The sequence below is a fragment of the Mangifera indica genome, chromosome 4, assembly GCF_011075055.1.
Source record: "Mangifera indica cultivar Alphonso chromosome 4, CATAS_Mindica_2.1, whole genome shotgun sequence".
Lineage (NCBI taxonomy): Eukaryota > Viridiplantae > Streptophyta > Magnoliopsida > Sapindales > Anacardiaceae > Mangifera > Mangifera indica.
This window is the reverse complement of record NC_058140.1, coordinates 15,519,870-15,539,959: the sequence shown is the minus strand read 5'-3', so window position 1 is coordinate 15,539,959 and position 20,090 is coordinate 15,519,870. Positions and strand designations below refer to the sequence as shown.

The window sequence follows — 20,090 nt, the reverse complement described above, 5'->3', positions numbered from 1 at the left end:
AATAAATTATATATATGACTAATTGATATAAATTATTAACGTGTTTATAAAATTAATATATACAAATAATTATTGTGATTGATAGGTAAAAATAAGATAATATTAAAATATAATTTTAATAAAATGTTTTTTTTTTTATATTAAACCAAATCAAGGATATCAAGACATGAGGGGAAAACAACTACAAATCAAAGATGAGGAGCAATCAAAATGATGAGGTCGTATAAAAAGCTCAAGGGATGTGCAAACAACGGCTAAATTGATGTCACAATAGCATCACCTTCATAAGAGTTGGTCAATTTCGGTTTGTCCTGATCATAAACATTCAAATGGAACTTGACATCATCGGCCAATTGAATGAGGAAGATTTTGTGTCAATTGACCTCAAATTCATCCCGTCTTGATTGAAAGCGTTTTAGTGGTGGGTGGTGACAAGTGGTGGCAATGAGTTGGCAGCAGTGTTGACAGGTGGTGGCCAATAGTGGTGTGGTTGGATAGCTTGTAATTTTAATTGAATAAACAAAAAATTTTAATCTTCAAATTACATCAGTATGGTAAAGTACTCACATCCAAATTTTAGGTATAGTGGTAGAGTAATATTATATACATAAATAATATATATAATTTTATATATAAAAAATAATATATTATTATATAATTAATTAATTTTAAATTAAAAATAAAGTATTATTTAATCATATGATGATATATCATTATTTGGGTATACAATTATATATATTATATATATATATATATCTATCTTTCAATAAGAAAAAGGAAAATTATAACAAATTAAAAATAATTTGATAATTTTGTATACTTTACATTAATTTAATAATTATATTAATAATCAACTAAAGTAAGGTATTATATTATGGTTAGTTGCGACTCTAGATTAATATTACTTGTTAAAAGAAACTATTTGATGTTACCAATGTCCAAATATTAGACTATATAAGCCTTTGATTTGATTTTATTTTTTTCATAGTTCTTGAGCAGCTAAAGTTAATTTTTTAGAAAATAAGGATGAAAACTCGTCAATGCCTCCTATTAGACTAGGGGAGTTATTTAATAGCTTCTTTTATTAAATATAAAAATATATAAAATAAGGAAAAATAAATGTTATGCTTTTAATTGTAACATTGGCTTTGAATTTGAAGTATATAATACAAATTGGTGCCATCAATTATGATTCAGTAAACATAACAAATGCCCAGGAAAGAAATGACAGATAGATCTGACGATGTTTTCTTTACAATACAGGAGTTTGGCCCAGTGAGTAATGGCACTGACCGAACAGATGAAGGCGTTCACAGATAGAGGACCACTGGAATTAAAAATGGGCCAGATGACTATTTTCCACCTAAAGTTGGATGTAAACTCAATTTTTTTTATATTAATTATAAAAATTTTAAATATGTACCAATTCATTAAATTTTATTATTTTTATTAAAGATAAAATTATTATTGAATAAAAATATTTTAAAAAATTATAAATTCATTGTATTTTTCTTTTAAGAGTTTTTCCTCTCCTTTTCGATGATGATTGGCCATCACTAATTATTAGTTATCTTTTTTTTTATGGATCGATGCACGATGAAAGGATTGAGATCTTAGTTTCGTCATACATTGATTAGTGAAACAAAAGTTGATCGATGATAATAAAAAATGAAACTTAATTAAAAGAGAAATCAAGAGAGAGAAAAAACGTTGTCATCTCTTAATGTTGGTAGTATATTGAAAAAACTTTAAAGGAAAAGTTGATTTTTCAAACCTTAAGTAAAGAAAAATTTGTTAGATTTTAAACTTAGAAAAAAATATAATAAATTTTTAATTTTTTAAAATATTTTAATAAATGATAATTTTATTTTTAATAATAATAATAAAATTTAACAAACGAGTAAATATTTAAATTTTTGTTTATCCTCGGTCTAGGAATAGTCATTGCGCCTTAAAAATTATTCACTGTCTTTTTTATAATTACCATCATTATCATTTTAATTACGTAATATAAGGTTTTTTCTTAAAAATAAAATAGTCATAACAGAGATCACTGAATCAATCTTGTCAGTATAGTGGGTGATAAAATAAGTTTAGCAAGGGTTAGGACTAAAGTAAAATTTTAAAGAGTCCACCATCATTGCCATATTATTAACAATTTTGAGAAATTGTTTTGATGAAATGTGAACAAAAATTTCAAATACGGCGTTTTAATAAGTATTTGATTTTGATAAAAGTCTTGAAAAGTGAATTATAAAATATCTATGAGAATCTTCTCATTAATCTTAAAAAGTTGTTCTTTTAATGTTAAGTGTGAGATCTTAATTTTGGATAATAATATGAAAGAGAGAGTTGTAAGGTATCATGAGAGCCTTCCTATAATGTTAAAATGATATTTATAGTGTTAGAAGTTAGTTGCATAAGAGTATATGATAACTATATTTTTAAAATATTAGGTCAAGATTTCTATAATTTTCGATTTTTTTGTTACCCATTATGTATTGATCCATCTCGCTTATATCTTGATCACTAAAAGATTTTTCAATCACAAGAATATATATAAATTGTCTCTTATCATAAAATGAAAGCATAATCAATTGTAAAATGAATTACTAATTTCTTATGAGGCCAAAGGACTTATTTTCACCAAAGTTATGATGTATTTTTAAAATTACATTTACAAGGTTTAAAAAGTTGAAAGTCTTACCTATGGATCAACTATTATTAAAATTTTCTGTTTGAGATTATGATAAAATTATTATTTTATTAATAATATTAAAAATATTTAATTTATTATATTTTTTTTTTCTTCACCTCTCCCGCTACTATTTTCAACATTGATGACCTCCTTTCTCCACCCTAAAATATTGGTCGATACACGACAATCTTCGCTCTCTAAATCTCTTTGTCGGGGACAAAGAGACAAAGAGATTAGTCTATTCATGTTAATAAAAAGATCTTCGAAAAAGAGATTTGGAGAGGGAGATCGTCATGTCCTATCATGTGCCAACCAAAATTTTAAAGTGGAGAAGGGAGGTCATCGACGCTGGAGATTGTGGCTGAGGGGAGAAAAAAAACCTTAAGTTTGATGAAAAAAAATGATTTTTTAAAGTTGAAAAACTTTAAATAAAAGTATAATCGTTAGTTTTTAAAATTTATAAAAGAAATATAATGAATTTTTTATATATATTTTAATATTATTAATAAAATGATGATTTTTTCCTTATTTCTAACAAAAATTTTTAATTACAATTGACTTATAAATAAAATAAGATTTTAAATTTTTAATCTTATAAATGTGATTTTAAAAAATTTATCAAAATTTGGATTAAAAATAGTACTTCGGCCTCCTTATAAACTTTAAAAGCCCTCACAAGTCAAACCAAAATCCACCCCGGGCCAAGTAAATGGAGCTCAAATTTATTGATTTTCCCTTCATAATTGATTAAAGTATAGGCGCACTATAAATCATTATAAAATTGAAATTAGACGAGGAAATGATTTTTTAAAATGTGTAAAATAAGTTTTAAATTTTTGATTGTTTCAAATAATATTAGTAATTATAGAAATAATATCGCTAATAATACAATAAAAATTCTTATTAATTTTAGGCCTTTAAAATTTGACCATTAAGTTAACCTCATAATAAGTCCAGCTGATAGTTTCTTCCATGTCTATGAATTCATAATTAACACAACAGACAATATAAATAATTAACTATTTCTGTATACAAATAATATGGTATTTTATTATATGGAATTAAGTTTCTTCATCATAATTATATAGTTTTGTAAATATAATTATCGAATAAAAGGATATTATTGGTATTTTAATTGAGATATTATTTAAATGAAATAAATAAGTTAATATTTTTTCTTTTGACTTCCCTTTCAAAACTTTCCACACCTTCTATGCTACTTCCCATTCACAGCTGTTTTTCTTCCCAAATCAAACGCTCTTTCTCTCTATCCATCGACACGCCACCGTTTTATTCAACCGCACCGCAACGCAAATCTTCTTTCCACTGGTTTCTTTCTTTCTTTCTTTCCAAATCTTCCGAGATCCATTCGCCTCGAGTCACCGCTTAGTCAACTCAACTCAACTTCAAGCCAACGCTCTTCTTCTCTCTAAGATCTCCCTCGGTTCAAACTTCAAACAGAGTAAAGTCATCTTTTTTTCAAACGACGTCGAATTGACCGAAGTTTAAAGTTTTTCTTCCACATCTTTTTTATTTCATTTATTCAAGATCTCCTTTGTGTGGAAACCGGACCTGGGGAAGATAAACGTAATCTTGATTGATTGAAACGACGTCGGATTTTACTGAAGACAAATCCATATCAACAGCTTTATTTGTATCTTTCCAATCGTGTTTTTAAGATCTTGGTTTGTTGGACCTGAGTAGGGATTAGTAATTAGGATTCCATCTTTGCGTAGAGATTTAGTAATCAGGATTCCATTTCTATCATATCGGAGAAGCACTTTTCTGTGGTGAAACGACTAAGTATCGACTGAGTTGAAGTGGACTTGGTGTCTCTGTCGGAACTGTTGCGACTGACTAAAAAATCCGGCAGTCGGTGAATGGCGGCAACGGAGGCTTTAGCAGTGGCAACGACAAGTCAGAGCTGGAGAGATGGCATGTCATCGGATAACGTAAAAGGTTTGGTTTTGGCTCTCTCGTCCAGTGTGTTTATTGGTGCTAGTTTCATTGTTAAGAAGAAGGGCTTGAAGAAAGCGGGTGCTTCTGGTGTTAGAGCAGGTATGTTTGATTTATTTCGTTTTTTAAATAGTTTTTCTGTTGTAATTGCCCCGATACAATTTCTGGACTGGTTCCAGTCGAGTTGACCTGCCTTTCTTTTCACACGGTGGGCGGCATTTGTTTTGTTTTTCTTTGTGGTTCTGAACTTTCAGGTATTTAGTAAAATGAAAACTTGTGGGCTTAATTTTAGGAAATTTCTGTTGGTACAGTGGTACTTATTTTGTTTCTCTGAAAATTGATTGGTAAAATATAGAAATGATCTGTTGATGCGGTGAACCTGAAACTGGTACTGTTTTTTATGTGATGACGCCTCTTTTCATTGAATGGCAAGACAACTTAAAGTGATTGTCCTAATTTTGTTGGGTTTGCCATATTTTTGTGGAGTTTTATTTCTCTGGAATCACATTTCTGATCTGTATCTTGTATAAATGAATTTTGTGTGCAAGAGAAGTTCATGTGCTTTCTAAAAATGTACATAATCAATGCTGACATGCTGCCAGTTTCAAAAAAAAATGGTTGATGACTTATGGTTTTTTGACTTTATTAACTTTTTCATTGTGTAATTTGTGATATATGCTTGCTTGTACTATGCAATAATCTTATAGTGACGTGCTCTAGATGTATATGTGTTAGTTTTCTTGAGCAGTCACTGTTAGTATAATTTTTGCTTTTATCTTGAATAAAGTTACTCTAAAATTGAATTGGTGATTGTTTTGTAGGGGTTGGAGGATATTCTTACTTGTATGAGCCACTATGGTGGGTGGGCATGATAACAAGTGAGTTTAATCTGACTATCTTTTTTTTCACTTAACAACTTCCAGTAATGTTTGGTTTTCTCTTTCCTTGAGTATAAATTAGTGCAATAGAAAATATATCATAAGTTTTATTCTTTATGGGCCTTGGATGACTTTAGTGTGAGAACTTCCAGACATTATGAAACTGTTAATTGAATTTTGTGTCCGACATAACAGTTTCCTTATTGATATCTGATGTAAGTTTATAGAAGTTAATTGGAATAGTTGCTAATTTTGATTTTCTATATTGAGTTAACTATTTGGTTTGTTTCAGTTTATGGTTGTTGTGAAGTATGATTATTCTGATGGGCAAAAGCTAATTTTACAGTGATTGTCGGGGAAATTGCTAATTTTGCTGCTTATGCATTTGCACCTGCTATATTGGTTACACCGCTTGGTGCTCTCAGCATTATTATCAGGTACAGAGAAATGTGTTACAAATTCAGGTTTGATTTGCTGGTGATGGGTTGGTGCTGACTATGGTGTTCTCTTGTAGTGCTGTACTTGCTTATATCATTTTACATGAGAAACTACATATTTTTGGTATTCTTGGTTGTGCACTTTGTGTTGTGGGCTCTACAACGATTGTGCTGCATGCTCCTCAAGAACGTGAAATTACATCTGTAATAGAAGTGTGGAATCTTGCTACAGAGCCAGGTGTTTATTTACTTAAAATATTTGTCTATATATTCATTCTTGCCTGCAATTATTGTTAAATTTGCAGGTCAATGAGTTTGATGACATTGTTTTCTTCTTTCCAGCTTTTCTCTTGTATGCGGCTTTGGTCATAACAGCTGTATTTATCATTATATTCCAATTTATCCCAGAGTATGGTCAGACGCACATAATGGCTTATATTGGAGTCTGTTCTCTTGTAGGTTCATTGTCGGTATGTATTGGTACTTCATTTTTGGCACTTTCTAATTGTGTTTGTGTTTAACATTGCATTTCCTGTCTAGTGTTTGTAATGACAGTGTTTTTTGACAGGTTATGAGTGTTAAAGCTCTAGGAATTGCTCTAAAGTTAACATTATCTGGAATGAATCAGCTAATATATCCCCAAACATGGGCATTCACTCTAATTGTAATTACTTGTGTGATTACCCAAATGAATTATTTGAACAAGGTAATGGCTGTTTCTTCTCTGTTCTTATTTATGCCCAATATACTTGTAAGGATATTCTCCTGATGTGCAAGCTTGTGGTCCTTGTCTGTATTGGTATATCACACTAGGTGGGTTCAAATGATTCTGTTGTTAAGTTACTCAAGCGGGAAACTGAATGGCCCTTTTGTCAAATGAGAAGGGCTACTTGAAAGAAAGGCATTAAAATTCATGAGATATCTTGGAAGTGAGACAAAAAGCCATTATAGGCAATTTCTAAAACAAAATTGGGATGAACAGATGATGATGAGGAGTCTTGTTTTGTGAAAAAGTCCTCGTGGTTATGTTTGTGACAAACATCGCTTATGCTTTGCCTGAAAATTTCTGCTCACATTGGATAATGATGGATCTTATAAAATAAAACAACATAGTTATTATAGGGGTAGTAGATCTTGCTGGTTATGTAGAGGTCTATCTCCCAATGCCCTCAGAAGGCATCCATGCTGCAAGATTATGAAGTGGGCTTAGCATAGCTGTGTACTTTATGTGAATAAATGAATATGCTGATTTGAGAAGTGTTATAGCTTTTAATTACATAGCTTTAGTTTTCCTTCAGATCTTCTGGTTTTCAATATTGGAGTCGAATCTTGAGTGGAGTGACATATTAACTTCTCTGGCTTTCCTAGACTAACTGGGTTTGCATGAGATTTTCTAAAAGAACTTGAGGAATTGTGAAATGGTTTATTGATGGATCTTTGATTGCATATTCATCCCTTAGGCTGTGCTATTATGGGGATTGCTTTCTTCAGGTTGAGGCAGAGCATAAAGCTTCATGCTGTACAAAGAATCTCTTGGTTATAGTGTAATAGACCATACATTTTGTTCTTCGCAATGTTAACTTGTTTGTTTTTGGTTTGGGATGCAACAAATGTCTATTATATGTGTTAGATATGCTACCAGATGCCATGACGTGATGTAATCATATGGAGGCATGCAAAGTAAAATTATAGAGTAGGATTTTTTTTTTTTTTAATTTTGTGTGAATAGGGCTGTTTTATATATTTAAATGGTAGACTTGGGGAGGTGAAGTGTAAATAACGGAGGTCGATGTAGATTATTATGGATTTGCTGGAATCAATTAGATTATAGGCAGTTGGCCGTGATCAGATATATGGTTTTACAGTTTCGTAGGGCAGAGTAATTTCTAAAATCATGAGCTGGGCAAACCTTATGCAGTTTATGAATGATAGGTTGTGCAATGGAATTCTCTCAAGACTATTGCTCTATTTGTTTTGCTCGAGCTGAGTTCTCATCAGCTTTATAATATTGGACTGCTTTTATTTTGTAATTCACAATTGCATACACTCACCATCCAGGACTGGTAGCAAAAACTGCTTTCCTAGCGACTTTCATGAAAAACTGGTGGTTTAGAAGGACTTACCGGTTTTGTGGCTTTAATGTTGGGTGACAACCCCTTTTGGAAAGAAAATTACAATTTTTTTGTGGAGGCATGAGTGAATCAATGCTGTGGTTGCCAGGATATTTATGTCTTTAGTACAATGACAACCCAGCACTTTGGTCTACTTGGTTATATATTGTATCCAGGAATGTGAGACATCATGTTGTGACAGAATGTATGATATTTTGAGTTACTAGATTTGGCACCTGTCTGCCAAATTCCTATCCTTAAACTTGTATATATATATGCTCTTTTGAGGGTTGGACCCTGAAGTAAGCCTTCAATCTGGTACTTGCATGGACCTCGCTAAAATCATCCTTCAATTTGCCCTCCCCAACCCTGTCAAGATCTGCATGCTGTGGTTTCAGATTTTTTTGGTCTTTATGATTTCTTCAATCATTAACATATTTCTTCCTAATGCAGGCACTTGACACTTTTAACACAGCTGTTGTGTCACCAATTTACTATGTCATGTTTACATCGCTTACCATTGTGGCTAGTGTGATCATGTTTAAGGTAAATTCTTCAGTCTGCCTGCCAGTCAGAATATGATCTGTTAAATGTATAATTTTAAATCTGTTAGATGCTAGCTACTGCCTTTTTATCAAACCTTGAAAGTTAAGCTAGTAGTACAACAAATCCTTTCCCCAAACCCCTTCACTCTTTACTTTGTCTAAACTGATTGCTCATTTTGGTTGCACAGATTCTTAGTTCTGTTATCTATTATCCTGCTAATTGAGGCTTTCTTTGTGTATAAACTGATTGGTTTTGTTATATAAAAGAATAATGCTATTTCTGCCCCATATTTTATCTTATCATTATCAGACCCTATTTCTAAATAAAATACAGTAATATTTTTTTAAATATCCTAATTTCTCTGTGTACCCCAATCCATTCCAGCATTACCCTTGTTCTGGTTGTATAACTATTTTATTTTCATTTTAAATCATCTTTGTAATTAATTCTTTTTACTCTCCCTAATTATTGGAAATTCCACTACTCCTTGGAAGTAGATCCTTAGAGCAATATAAACTAGCAAATGATTAGAATATTCCATGTGCTGCAAAATATATTTCATAATGGTTTAAGTTCAATTATCACCATGAGTTTGCAAAAGTGTACAAAGGTAAAATAAGTCTAATGTATTTCATCAGACTGGAAACGCCCCCCTCCCCCCCCTCTTTTGATCATTTTTTTTTTTTTTTTAAATACAGTTTGCATAATCATCCTCCACTCATTGACTGGGAATTTCTTTGATTGAATTTCAGTTCACATGGTTGATTAATTTTCCTTCTTTCATCAGGATTGGGATAGGCAGAATCCGACCCAGATTGTCACTGAAATGTGTGGGTTCGTGACTATCCTTTCAGGAACTTTTCTTCTTCACAAAACTAAGGACTTGGGTGATGGTATGCGCTTATTATGGTTCTCAGAAATGGTTGTTTCTTTTTTTCTTAGGAATTTAAAATTAGTTTTTATTTAAATTAGTTTATCCTGGACCTACAAAATCAGGTACAGGTATGACATCTATGTCTATGCGGTTACCTAAGCATGCAGATGAGGATGGCTTCAGATCTGAAGGCATACCTCTAAGGCGACAAGATTCAATCAGAGCACCGTGATATCCTTTGGTTCGACCTACCTGTTCTGATATTCATAAAACATTTATATACTCTAGATATAAACTTCTCAACATCAACTTGTATTTCATGGTATTCTTTTGGGAAACGGTTGAAGGGTGAAAATTATCGTTTCCTTTTCCCCTTTTGGGTTCACAACGAGTCTTGTAGCTTTCAGCTATTGCATTTTATACAGTTTCTCACTGCTGTCCCTATAGAAGGCGTTGGCCATTGTAATTTTGATCAGGTTTGTTATTCATGGTCTATCAGTCACTCCATTTTGCCAATAATTTAGTGGATTTCTTACCAAGTTGTAAACTGAAATTTCCAGAAATATATCATCAGAGGCATCTTTTCTTTCTTTCATTTTGTATGAATACCATGTCAAAAGAATGTTTAGGTGCTTTTTGTCTCTGTCTTTTGACTATTTTTATGGTTAGGAATTGGATTCTGCAAGTCAGTTCAAGTGAACAAGTCATGAATCTTTCTTGCAAGAACTTGGAGAAAGAGAAAAGAACAAAATAGAGACCCTTTGTCGTTAAGATAGAAGATGTTAAGGAATCATCAAGTGAAGGAATAGGAATACAGGGAGAATAAAGATCATATTAAAAGTATTCTATGCTTATCTTTATGCTATACTTTTGCTTCTGCCACCTCTACAAACAATACAGTCAACAAGTTTTTTGTATGTTTTTGTTGGTTATTTATTACAAGAGAACCCGGCCAGAAAAATGGTTTCTGATTGTGTTCTTCATTCCTTAGACTCCAGTCTCTAATCCAAACACACGTCCAGGCTATTTTTTTGCTATTTGCTTCAAAAGGCCGGACACCGAAGCACAATGCATTGAGTCATTTTTGCATTTCTCGCAGCAAGACTGAAGCAACTCAATAACTTTTTGGCACCTATGCCATTTAAAAACACGAGTCAACAAAAACATATGGTAAGCAAACTATTATAAATTTGTGGTCCAACAACAGCAAAAGAGTGACTATACTACAACTGCCGTAGCATACAAAAAGATAACATAATGTTTGAAGCAAGTTTGTCTGTGGTTCCCATGAAGCTACAAATGGTTTTGAGTAATCATAAACATGACTATACACAAAAATACAGTTAGTGTCTCTCCGCTGATAAAAACTCAAATTTACAAGTGATCACTTTTAGAATAGCTGAACACGTGTTAACTACAAAGTAAATATGGCTATGACGGCATCAGAGAAGAATTACATAAGCTATCTAGCAAGGTTTATTGCATGATTCATAGCACATTGATGAAGATCCGGCCCTCCTCCGTTAACAATGGAAACTGTCCACTTAGTACCAATAGCAAGGATCATTTTTTTTTTCACCACAGTAAACCCGATTTAGAACTTTCATTTACTTATCTATGCTAAAAAAAGGCTACACACATATAGGGACGTAGAGATAAATGGTGGGTAATGGAAGTTGAGTAAAAAAATGCCCCAATAAAAGTCCCTTGACAAGAACCTAGTAGCAAATTCATGCTCTATGGGCTAAATAGAGAGTGAGAGGATGATGTGAAAATGTCAAACCGACAAGGCCATAAAGCCTTTTAGAGTTGGGTTGACAGTCAGATCTCAAGAAGATATAGAGAATGCAATGAAAATTGATTACAGCGAAGCACATATTATACAGATTAAGCAGCATAAAGAAAAGTGTAATATCCACTTGGGATGACATAGAAACCATAAGATTGCAAACGATGAGAAAGAAAACTTGGAATTTGCATTGACAAATTAATTCTCCTAAGAGTGAAACCTTGACAGATGATTAGCTAATGAGCTTGCTAATGTATCGTTTTCTGTCTATGTCATACCAATGCAAGCCCACTTGGCATGCTAGACTAAATTTACAACAATTCAATCTGAAGTGAAGCACTTCAGTGTAACACTAAATTTTGGGGATCAATGAGTTGGAATGTAGAGGACAAGCTGAGATTGTTCATGAGGCCAATAGGGTTGAAAACGAACAAATGTTTAGCACCTGAAGCCATAAACCATTGAAATGTAATCAAGAGACAACATCCTTCTTACTGATCAATAGGTGCTTTAGTTGACATGCACCATAGCAGCACAGAGTCACAGACACAAAATAACAAACACTCCAGCCACTGAAAGTCTTAGACGCACAGAAATAATCAACTGCATCAAATGCAGTCAATTATGGTCTTTCCAAAGACTCTCAGTCCTCAGTGTCTTCCTTTAATGCAAGCCCCAACATAATCCTTCATTAACAAAGTGAAACAGAACTCCAAGATTTGACTTGGAGGAACCCATATTTCTGTACTGAAATTACAACTACTTCATACCAAAAAAGGTCCCAAATTTCACAATTCTCTCCAATAAATTTAACATTCGCTATTTCTTTACTGAAAAATCATAACATTGAACTCACGATCAAAGGTTTGACACTGCGAGAAAAAAATGAATTTCGATGTATATTTTGTTCAAAAAGGTTAAAAAAACAATTTTCAATACATTGAAATACTAAATTCTTCTCAGTGTAAAGCAAGCCATTCTAATAAAAAACTTTGCAAAGTATCAGTCAACTCAATCAGCTTCTCTATATAATATACAAAAAAACATCACAGATATCACAATCCCATTTCAGCAGCATTAAAATCTACACATTCATAACAAAAGATTCCTCATTTATATCAAATTTGCAATGAAAACCCAGATGAAATAAACGAAGAAAAGCTGTACCTTTGAGGGAGAAAGTTGTTCTTGGTGAGACAGGCCTGAATGTCACAAGCCTCTTTCTTGCATGGCTCTTTGGAGGGCTGTGCCATTTTAACTCGATCTTGCTCGCCGTTAAGTTTTTTAATTTTTTATTCTTTGAAGAGTTCTATAAAAGCACGCTTGATAGCTTTACAGGCTTGTACCTTAAAATAGCCCAACCGAACCGAACTCAACTTTCGAAGCTTCTCGCTTCGCCATGTAATTTAGAAAATTATTATATTTATAAACGATTGAAATAAATTTATGTATAAATAATATTAAATATTTTTTATTTTAGTTTAAAATTATTTAATTATATTTATTAAATAATATTTTTAAAATTATTATTTTAAGTAATTAACGATCGAAGATGAAAGGGAGATAATTTTTCACCAATTAAATTTTTTGTGTAATTAAAATTATCAGCTTAGAATTTATTTTAACTAGTGTGATCTCCAAGCAAAATGGGCCTCTTCACAAAAAGGTCAAAAGTAAAATCGACGTGGCCCAATCAAAATCCAAGACATTGATTAAAAACTAAAGTGAGCTAAGAGCTTTTCTTCAATTTCTCCGTGAAGATTTTCCGATGGAAATTTCAACGTTAATGAATCTTCTGATATCGAAATCAAAACAAGCTCTGCTTTTATGGCTCGAGGGTTTCCGAGAAGCCTGTTGTCTCCACAGAGTCGTCGTTCTCTGTCACAGGTTGTGCATAAAGAACAGCGGTTTTATTTCACTCTTCTTCAATTGTTGACTTTTGTTTTGTTGTTTTAGGTCGAGGAAGCTGACGGTTCGAACGGGGCAGTGTTTTCTCTTGAATGGGTTTATCTTCTTGGGAAGGTATTTAATTTATTAGAGAGTTTAATTGGGTTTTTGATCAATTGTTTTTTTGTTTTTTTAAACTTTAGCTGTTTGTGGTAGAATTATTACTTTTAAATTGATCGTTAAAATTAGTAAAAATAGAAGCTTTACTTTGAATTAAATATTGAGTTCATGGTAATTGGATATAGTTAAGAGTGATGATACTGCTAGTGCAATTTACTATTTAGTTTAATTTTTTTGTTTCTTAAGGCTGAGTTAGAGTGTTGATTAGATTAGTTTTTTTAAAATATTCGGATACTTTTACTCAGAATTCATGTTGTAGTTAATTCTTGCAGCTGAGATATCTAATAAAATTAGAAAAAAATAGGAGAGGATTGGTTTGGAGTGAAAAGATAAGAGTAGGTGCGGGCATCTCTTTATCCATCTTGTTGTTTTGATGTAGAAGCAAAATATTATGATGGGATAAATTTTCTGAATAGATTTTGTTAATCCTTTTTCTTTTGAGAGGATTGATTTTATTAAGCTCAAGAGGGATAGCTTTTCCTTCTCTCTTATCAATGGATTGATTCTTCCCTCCATTCCTTTCTGCAACTGGTCACATTTGTGTGTTCACTCCATGTGCAGTACTGGTTGACTTATGAATGTTCAGTTTTATGAGCAGGAGTTTCAACTTTGGGCCCATAACATTTAGCTCATTCTCTTTGTAATTTTGGTCACTACCACATATGTAAAGTTACTTCACCTCAATTTATTAGTTGTGCTCTTTATATTCATGCAACTTTTTTGTGTGTATTCTTTTATACTTAGTCATCAATCAGTGCTCTCACTTGTTGATGATCAATGCTATTTGAATCATGTTATGAACAATATCATGATCTAATTATTCTTACAATTGTAACTACCATGCAGTATATTTGTCCTGTACTCTGTTGTAACCCCTACATTGCTGTGGATATTACCTGATAATTGCTCGAAGTTTAGTTCTCAAGAACTTTGCTCTCATGGTGGTATTATAAAGCTTTATTCATTCTTACGTCTTGCACTCATACAACTCCTTTATGTAAGTACAACATATTTATCTTGTCAATTGCTTCATGTTCTCACACTTTTAAAATTTTTAAAGACCATTTAATTAGTTTCTCCATGACTACTTCTATGCTATTCAATTAATTTTATGGTGGGTTATGGATAAACATGCATTTTTCAAAAAATTATCTGAAGTTAGTTGAGTTTCATGGCTATGGTAAAATTTCAGCTCTTGGCGTTTTTTGAACTTCCAGATGTTGCGTTTAATTATGGATGGTTCATTGTTGATCTATAGCTTTGTTCTATATTTATTATCATATAAGTATATAATTCTCATTCCTGGAGCACACTACTAGTTGTACTCACTTATTCAATTGGCATCAGGTAAGGTTATTAATTGTTTCATGAATTGCAGGTATTTTGGTTTTACCCACTGTACGTTTTCAGCATTATTCTTAGTACTATGTGGTATGTTTTACATTTGATTTTTACCTTCATTTGTTAAAGTGTAGATTAGTAGATTATCTTCTTTGATTCACCTAGCTTACTATAATAAAGAATTTAGTGTAGATTATCATATTTTTTTTTGTGTTTTAAGTTATATTCGTACATTGAAAAAAAATAATAGTATTCCTACTGAAACCTAATCGTTAGATATTTGAGGACTCCTGACTAAAACAGTCTTTAACACACTAACTATTGATACAAATACAAGCCACCACTCTCACTTTTATCTGATAATTTATTTAATAAATATGAATACATTGATAAAAAAATCATTTATCACAGTATTGTAAAATATCATGAGATGTTGGGAAGTGCACATGATTAATCTTCACCCCTTAACTCTGTAAATAAAGGGTTGGGTTGCATGCTGGTATATTTATAAAGAATTACCAAATGGTTAATATCATGAGATTTTGAGAAGTGCACGTGATTAATCTTCATCAATTAATGAGAAGTGCACATGATCAATTTCATTCAAAAGAATTTCAAAATTCAAATATGATTCCAAAGATAGCTCAAATCAAAATCCCTAAATTCATGTGATAATCAGGGATTTGAGGGGCTTATGTTGGGCACAAAATATAAAGGCTAAATTAAATCAATAATGGATGACGACTAGCCTTAAGTAACTTAACTCCAACCCAATTCAGTGAAGTGGCCTTAGGGCCTAAAATCAATATGGGTGGCAAGTTGTAGCCATTCTTAGGGAAGTGGAGAGAGAAAGTGAGACTGTCTGCTAATGTGCCCCTTGACCAATAATTATACCCCATGACCCCCTTCGGGTACAAGGTAACCACCAGGATTAGGTACTCCGATATAAGGAGAAGGGAAGAAGGCAAATTAGCTACTAAAGACCTTATGCTACTATTTTGTATGTTCTAATTCACGTTCAGCTTGTAAATTTCACCAAGGTTCCACATCTTTGTATTATTTTGATTAAAGGGGCTATGATAATTATATCTTATTTGGGCTTCACATTTTTTGCTCAAGCATTGATCATTTAAAATTTACATATGGTTGTTTCTTTATGGGGGATCAAATATGCAAGATGCATTGATATATATTACTCAAACTTTCATTCAAAATTTACTTTTATATATATATATTTTTTAAATTGTGAATCATTATGACCAGTTTATTTGCCATATTTTATGACCTATATTTCAGTCAATATACTTTTTGTAAACCTTCTCTGTGTTGTATCTTGAAGGAAAATGTATATTATAATCCTTATTTTTTGAGATCAAATAATCTGTCAATGGGAGTATTTTAACTTTGCTTCTAGGTTGTGACATCATAATTAGTAAGGGGGCTGGATATTGGAGTATTTGATCTACTATTTATTTCTGCCTTCTATGTTTTCCTATTCTGTGAATGCATGTGTTATGTGATGTTTACCATTTATTTCTATGATATTCTTTTAGTCAAAATCTCTATTTTAAAAAAATTGTAATTATCTAGGTACAATGACATCGCTAAGTATGGGTTTGCTGCAATGGGAAGATCAATGCAGACTGTACCAGAACCATCAAGACAAAAAGAGACCTCACAAAATGCAGACCAGAAAGATAGATCAATTGACCTTGGAGGGTACTGTTGGTTACTGGCATTTATTGTCGAATAAGCAACTATGTTTTCCCTACAGCGGATAGAGTTCACTTTTTGGATTATTTTTTCTGCAGTATCATGATTGGTATAGGTGAACAAGTGTACTCAGTGCTTCTTTTAAGCTTCTTCTTTTTGGAGGTGAGATATGTTTTACTATATAAATTTTACCTTTTCCTTTTTTAACTTCAATAATATAATGTTGGTCTTAGTCTATATTATTCCTGTGTTCATATACCCCATACTTCTTTCAACAGATATAGTGTGCTATTGATTTGCAAAAATTATCTTTTTGATGGCAGTCGTCATAGTCTTTTGAACTGTATGCAGGTTTATGCAACGGGATTTATACCCTACATTGGAAAGGCAATTAATTTCCTACTTCTAGCTTGGCTGTATGCCTATTACTGTTTTGAGTATGTAGTGAATCTGTAACTGCTGTTTTGTTTTTGTAGTTTCTCTTAACTGGATAATTGTTGATTCAGCTTTTGCACTTCTTAGGTACAAGTGGAACTTTTCTGAAGTGGGTCTGGACAAAAGGCTTGACTTTTTTGAATCAAACTGGGCATTTTTTGCTGGTTTTGGTATTATATATTTTACTTGTTTCATGGGATTTTTTTTTACTCTTTTGGAATCCTAATGAATTTCACATAACAATTTATTTCTGTAGATTCGTATGACTATTTTTTTACTGGCTGTTGCAGCTCCCCCAATTCCTATAGCATTATTTGAGACTCTATAATAATGAGGCTTAACTATTAAGAAAGTGAGATTGACCAAATAAGCTTCATGCATTGTGGCTAAATTGTGTGAGATTGACATTGTATGCAGTAGTTTCCACCATATTGTCCATGTTGTGCTCACTCCCACCATTTTAAAGGGTCTATAATCATTCATATTTAACTATGAAGTTGATGTTTATAATGGTGCTTTTAGAGAAGCTGACATCACCAGAAGAAGTGAATAATTGTGGGAAAGATTGATCTGAGTGGGGCGTCTGAATATGTTATATGTCTAATGATCTTATTAACATGTTATAAGTGGCTTTTTGCATTATTCTTATATTCATGATTATGATGACATATGCAATAGTACTAATCTCTTTAATGACATTGCAGGAAGCCCTTGTGTTCTTGCTATTTTCTTTTTCTCACCTCTTGTGAGCTATGGAGTCATGGCCATACTCTTTCCATTGGTAAAACTTTTTATTAACCAGTTTCTTCTTTGTTTTTGGTAAAGTTGATCTGTATTGATTATATTTATTTTACTGACGGATGCATCTTTCAGTTTGTTCTTACTGCAACAGGCTCTAGGGCAGAGGATTATATTTCCTTAAGAAGAAGAGAATGGAAAGGTGCCGGATTGGGGAGGCTTCCAATATTTTATGCTGCAGATACTTTGTCGTAAGCTATAACGAATACTATATATCGCTCACAGGACATTAACTTCACATTGATTCATTTGATAAACTTGCAGAAGGCATCGTCAAGCATCATAAATTTATTTTATGTGCCTCACTTTGACCAGCTTTTCATGGTTTCTATGGCGACTACCATTTCCAATGGATTTCCATGTTACAGTGAATAATTAATTTTTCTTCTTGTTATGATAGCTGGTGGCAAAAGTGACTTAATATATCTAGGTTTCATGATCTCTTGGAACTTGTTCTATTAACATTATCAGTAGAGGCTAATGTTGCTGGCTGTTGTTGATTTGTAGGCTGAGAATCTTGTCGTTCTTCCACTTCCACCTTGAATGTGGTAAACTGAAGCAAGAAGGCACACTCTCTAAAAAGCTGTCTTGATGGTTACCTAATTTATGCAATGTAAGTCAATTAAGTCTGTTGAATGTTGAAGTTTCTGTAAGCTTACATGAAATGAGAATTATTGCATACTTATTCAACATGTCAATCATATCAGGTTCAAATCAAATGCTCAATCCACCAAGTCACTTCTATTCAACAGGAGGATAGCAATGGGTGTATTATAATAATCTCTGATCTCTGATGCTCCAAGAGTTAGTGCTGAAAGTTCATGTAAGCTAAGCAAAATTGTGAAAAAAGATAAACCATAACCTGTGGCACTGTATAGTATTTGTACATAATACAATCCTGAGCAATTGCAAAGTGTTAATATCCCAAAATTTAACTCTCACATATCTTTGATGCTCATTTCTAGGAATAAATAAAATTATGTGTACAATTAAATCTCATTAATTTATCTGTACAAACTAATGCAGCAGTTTGTTATTAGATGAGGTGATTGTTTAATTTTTTTCTCACTTCAAAGTTATTCTATAAACTGTTACCCGCATCAAGTTGTGTAGAAGTATTACTCTTTTAGAAACTTAACCATGGGATAATGTCCTTAGAATGTTTTTGCCAGAAAATTGTAAGCTCTCACCAATGGTATCTGAACAACAACATTACCTCCTCCGGAGGCATTGGGACACCAAACCCAAAAAAAAAAAAAAAGTGTAATATTCAATGAATGAGGAGACCAAAGGGAGGCCAATGGGTAATATTATGAAATTTATGGGAGAAAATATTTCTCTAAATAAATTAAATTTTGCATCCATTTATGTCATTACATATATAATTCATCAAATATTTCTGAATTTCTTGATATTATGTACATTAAATTTGTCGTTATTGTATAGACCAAATTAAGATATCAAATCAAGAATAAGGTTATGATGAGAGAGGTGTGACTAATCATGTTTGTGAAAAAAGTTCAATCATAAAAAAATAGACGTCAGATTAGTAAGCTAATCATGATTCATTATAGGTAAAAGGTCACCACACCATAAAATAAGAATAAATTTTGCCTTGAAAATATTTAATTATTCAACAAAAAATCAATTTTATTTTTTAATTTCACATTTCAAAATTAATTCAGAAAAAGATACAAAAGACTCCAAGAAAAACTTTTAAAATAATATTTAGATGCATGTGAAATTCCACGCGCTTTTTCCTTTACAACCAAAAACGCACTTACTACTCTAATCATTGGTGCACGTGAAACGCGTATTCCCCAATTACACGCTAACAAACAAATCAATCCTGGCCCTCCATTTTCCCAAACAGAAACACCACCGTGATCATTCCCGCTTCAAACAATTCAATCCTAGCCCTTCATTCCACATCATCGCAATGGCCCAAAATGTGTTGCATAAATTAATTTAAAAATAATATTATTTATTTATGGGTCGAATCTGATAAAAATAATACTTTATAAAAGTTCAATTTTCCTTTGTTTATAAAATTATAACAAATTCCTTCTCCATGTACAAAGTTTCAATGCAGCCAATTGTTTTGGATGATTAAAAATGGCACCCAAAAGAATTAATCACTTTACTATAGTACCCTTTTCTACTCAAATCTTAAGGATGAATTGTAACACTTTTTTATATATATATATTTTTTCGATACACAGATAATATATAATTATATAATTAGATATTATTTTATCTTTAATTTAAAATCGTTCAATGATATAATAACATATTATTTATGTATAAAAAATATTTATACATAATTATTATTTTATTTTTAGAGTTTTTATTTTATTTATCAGTAAATCAATTTCAAATTTTAGCTTTTTATTGCGCAAATAGCGGAGCAATGGAAGATTATTTTTATATATATTCAATTAATAACA

The 20,090-nt window shown here is 31.9% G+C and overlaps 3 protein-coding genes across 5 annotated transcripts; 2 read left to right on the top strand and 1 right to left on the bottom strand.

Annotated features, from left to right (window-relative positions):
• The first annotated feature begins 3,885 nt into the window (after nucleotides 1-3,885).
• Nucleotides 3,886-10,095, top strand: LOC123213866 (probable magnesium transporter NIPA4). Its single transcript, XM_044633488.1, has 9 exons — nucleotides 3,886-4,756; nucleotides 5,476-5,532; nucleotides 5,879-5,969; nucleotides 6,047-6,207; nucleotides 6,312-6,439; nucleotides 6,538-6,675; nucleotides 8,534-8,626; nucleotides 9,414-9,519; nucleotides 9,623-10,095. Exons 1-9 carry the CDS (start codon nucleotides 4,579-4,581, stop codon nucleotides 9,730-9,732), a joined length of 1,062 nt encoding a protein of 353 aa, XP_044489423.1. The 5' UTR covers nucleotides 3,886-4,578; the 3' UTR covers nucleotides 9,733-10,095.
• A 145-nt stretch (nucleotides 10,096-10,240) lies between these two features.
• LOC123213867 (cx9C motif-containing protein 4) lies at nucleotides 10,241-12,673 on the bottom strand. Of its 2 annotated transcripts, none has more exons than XM_044633489.1 (2): nucleotides 12,457-12,673; nucleotides 10,241-10,632 (listed from the first exon to the last, which is right to left on the bottom strand). In XM_044633489.1, exons 1-2 carry the CDS (start codon nucleotides 12,540-12,542, stop codon nucleotides 10,524-10,526), a joined length of 195 nt encoding a protein of 64 aa, XP_044489424.1. In that variant the 5' UTR covers nucleotides 12,543-12,673; the 3' UTR covers nucleotides 10,241-10,523. The 2 variants fall into 2 exon arrangements, 1 of the variants encoding a protein (XP_044489424.1); XR_006501767.1 differs by lacking the exon at nucleotides 10,241-10,632 and adding an exon at nucleotides 10,690-11,734 and having other exon boundaries at nucleotides 12,457-12,657.
• A 316-nt stretch (nucleotides 12,674-12,989) lies between these two features.
• On the top strand, nucleotides 12,990-18,584 carry LOC123215120 (protein EI24 homolog). Of its 2 annotated transcripts, XM_044635187.1 has the most exons (12): nucleotides 12,993-13,176; nucleotides 13,246-13,311; nucleotides 14,203-14,353; nucleotides 14,735-14,787; nucleotides 16,288-16,416; nucleotides 16,509-16,572; nucleotides 16,762-16,847; nucleotides 16,933-17,015; nucleotides 17,550-17,626; nucleotides 17,719-17,834; nucleotides 18,151-18,256; nucleotides 18,351-18,584. In XM_044635187.1, the coding sequence occupies exons 1-11, from the start codon at nucleotides 13,058-13,060 to the stop codon at nucleotides 18,233-18,235; spliced, it is 1,029 nt and encodes a 342-aa protein (XP_044491122.1). In that variant the 5' UTR covers nucleotides 12,993-13,057; the 3' UTR covers nucleotides 18,236-18,256; nucleotides 18,351-18,584. The 2 variants fall into 2 exon arrangements, with proteins under 2 accessions (XP_044491123.1, XP_044491122.1); XM_044635188.1 differs by lacking the exons at nucleotides 14,203-14,353; nucleotides 14,735-14,787 and having other exon boundaries at nucleotides 12,990-13,176.
• The last annotated feature ends 1,506 nt before the right edge of the window (nucleotides 18,585-20,090 follow it).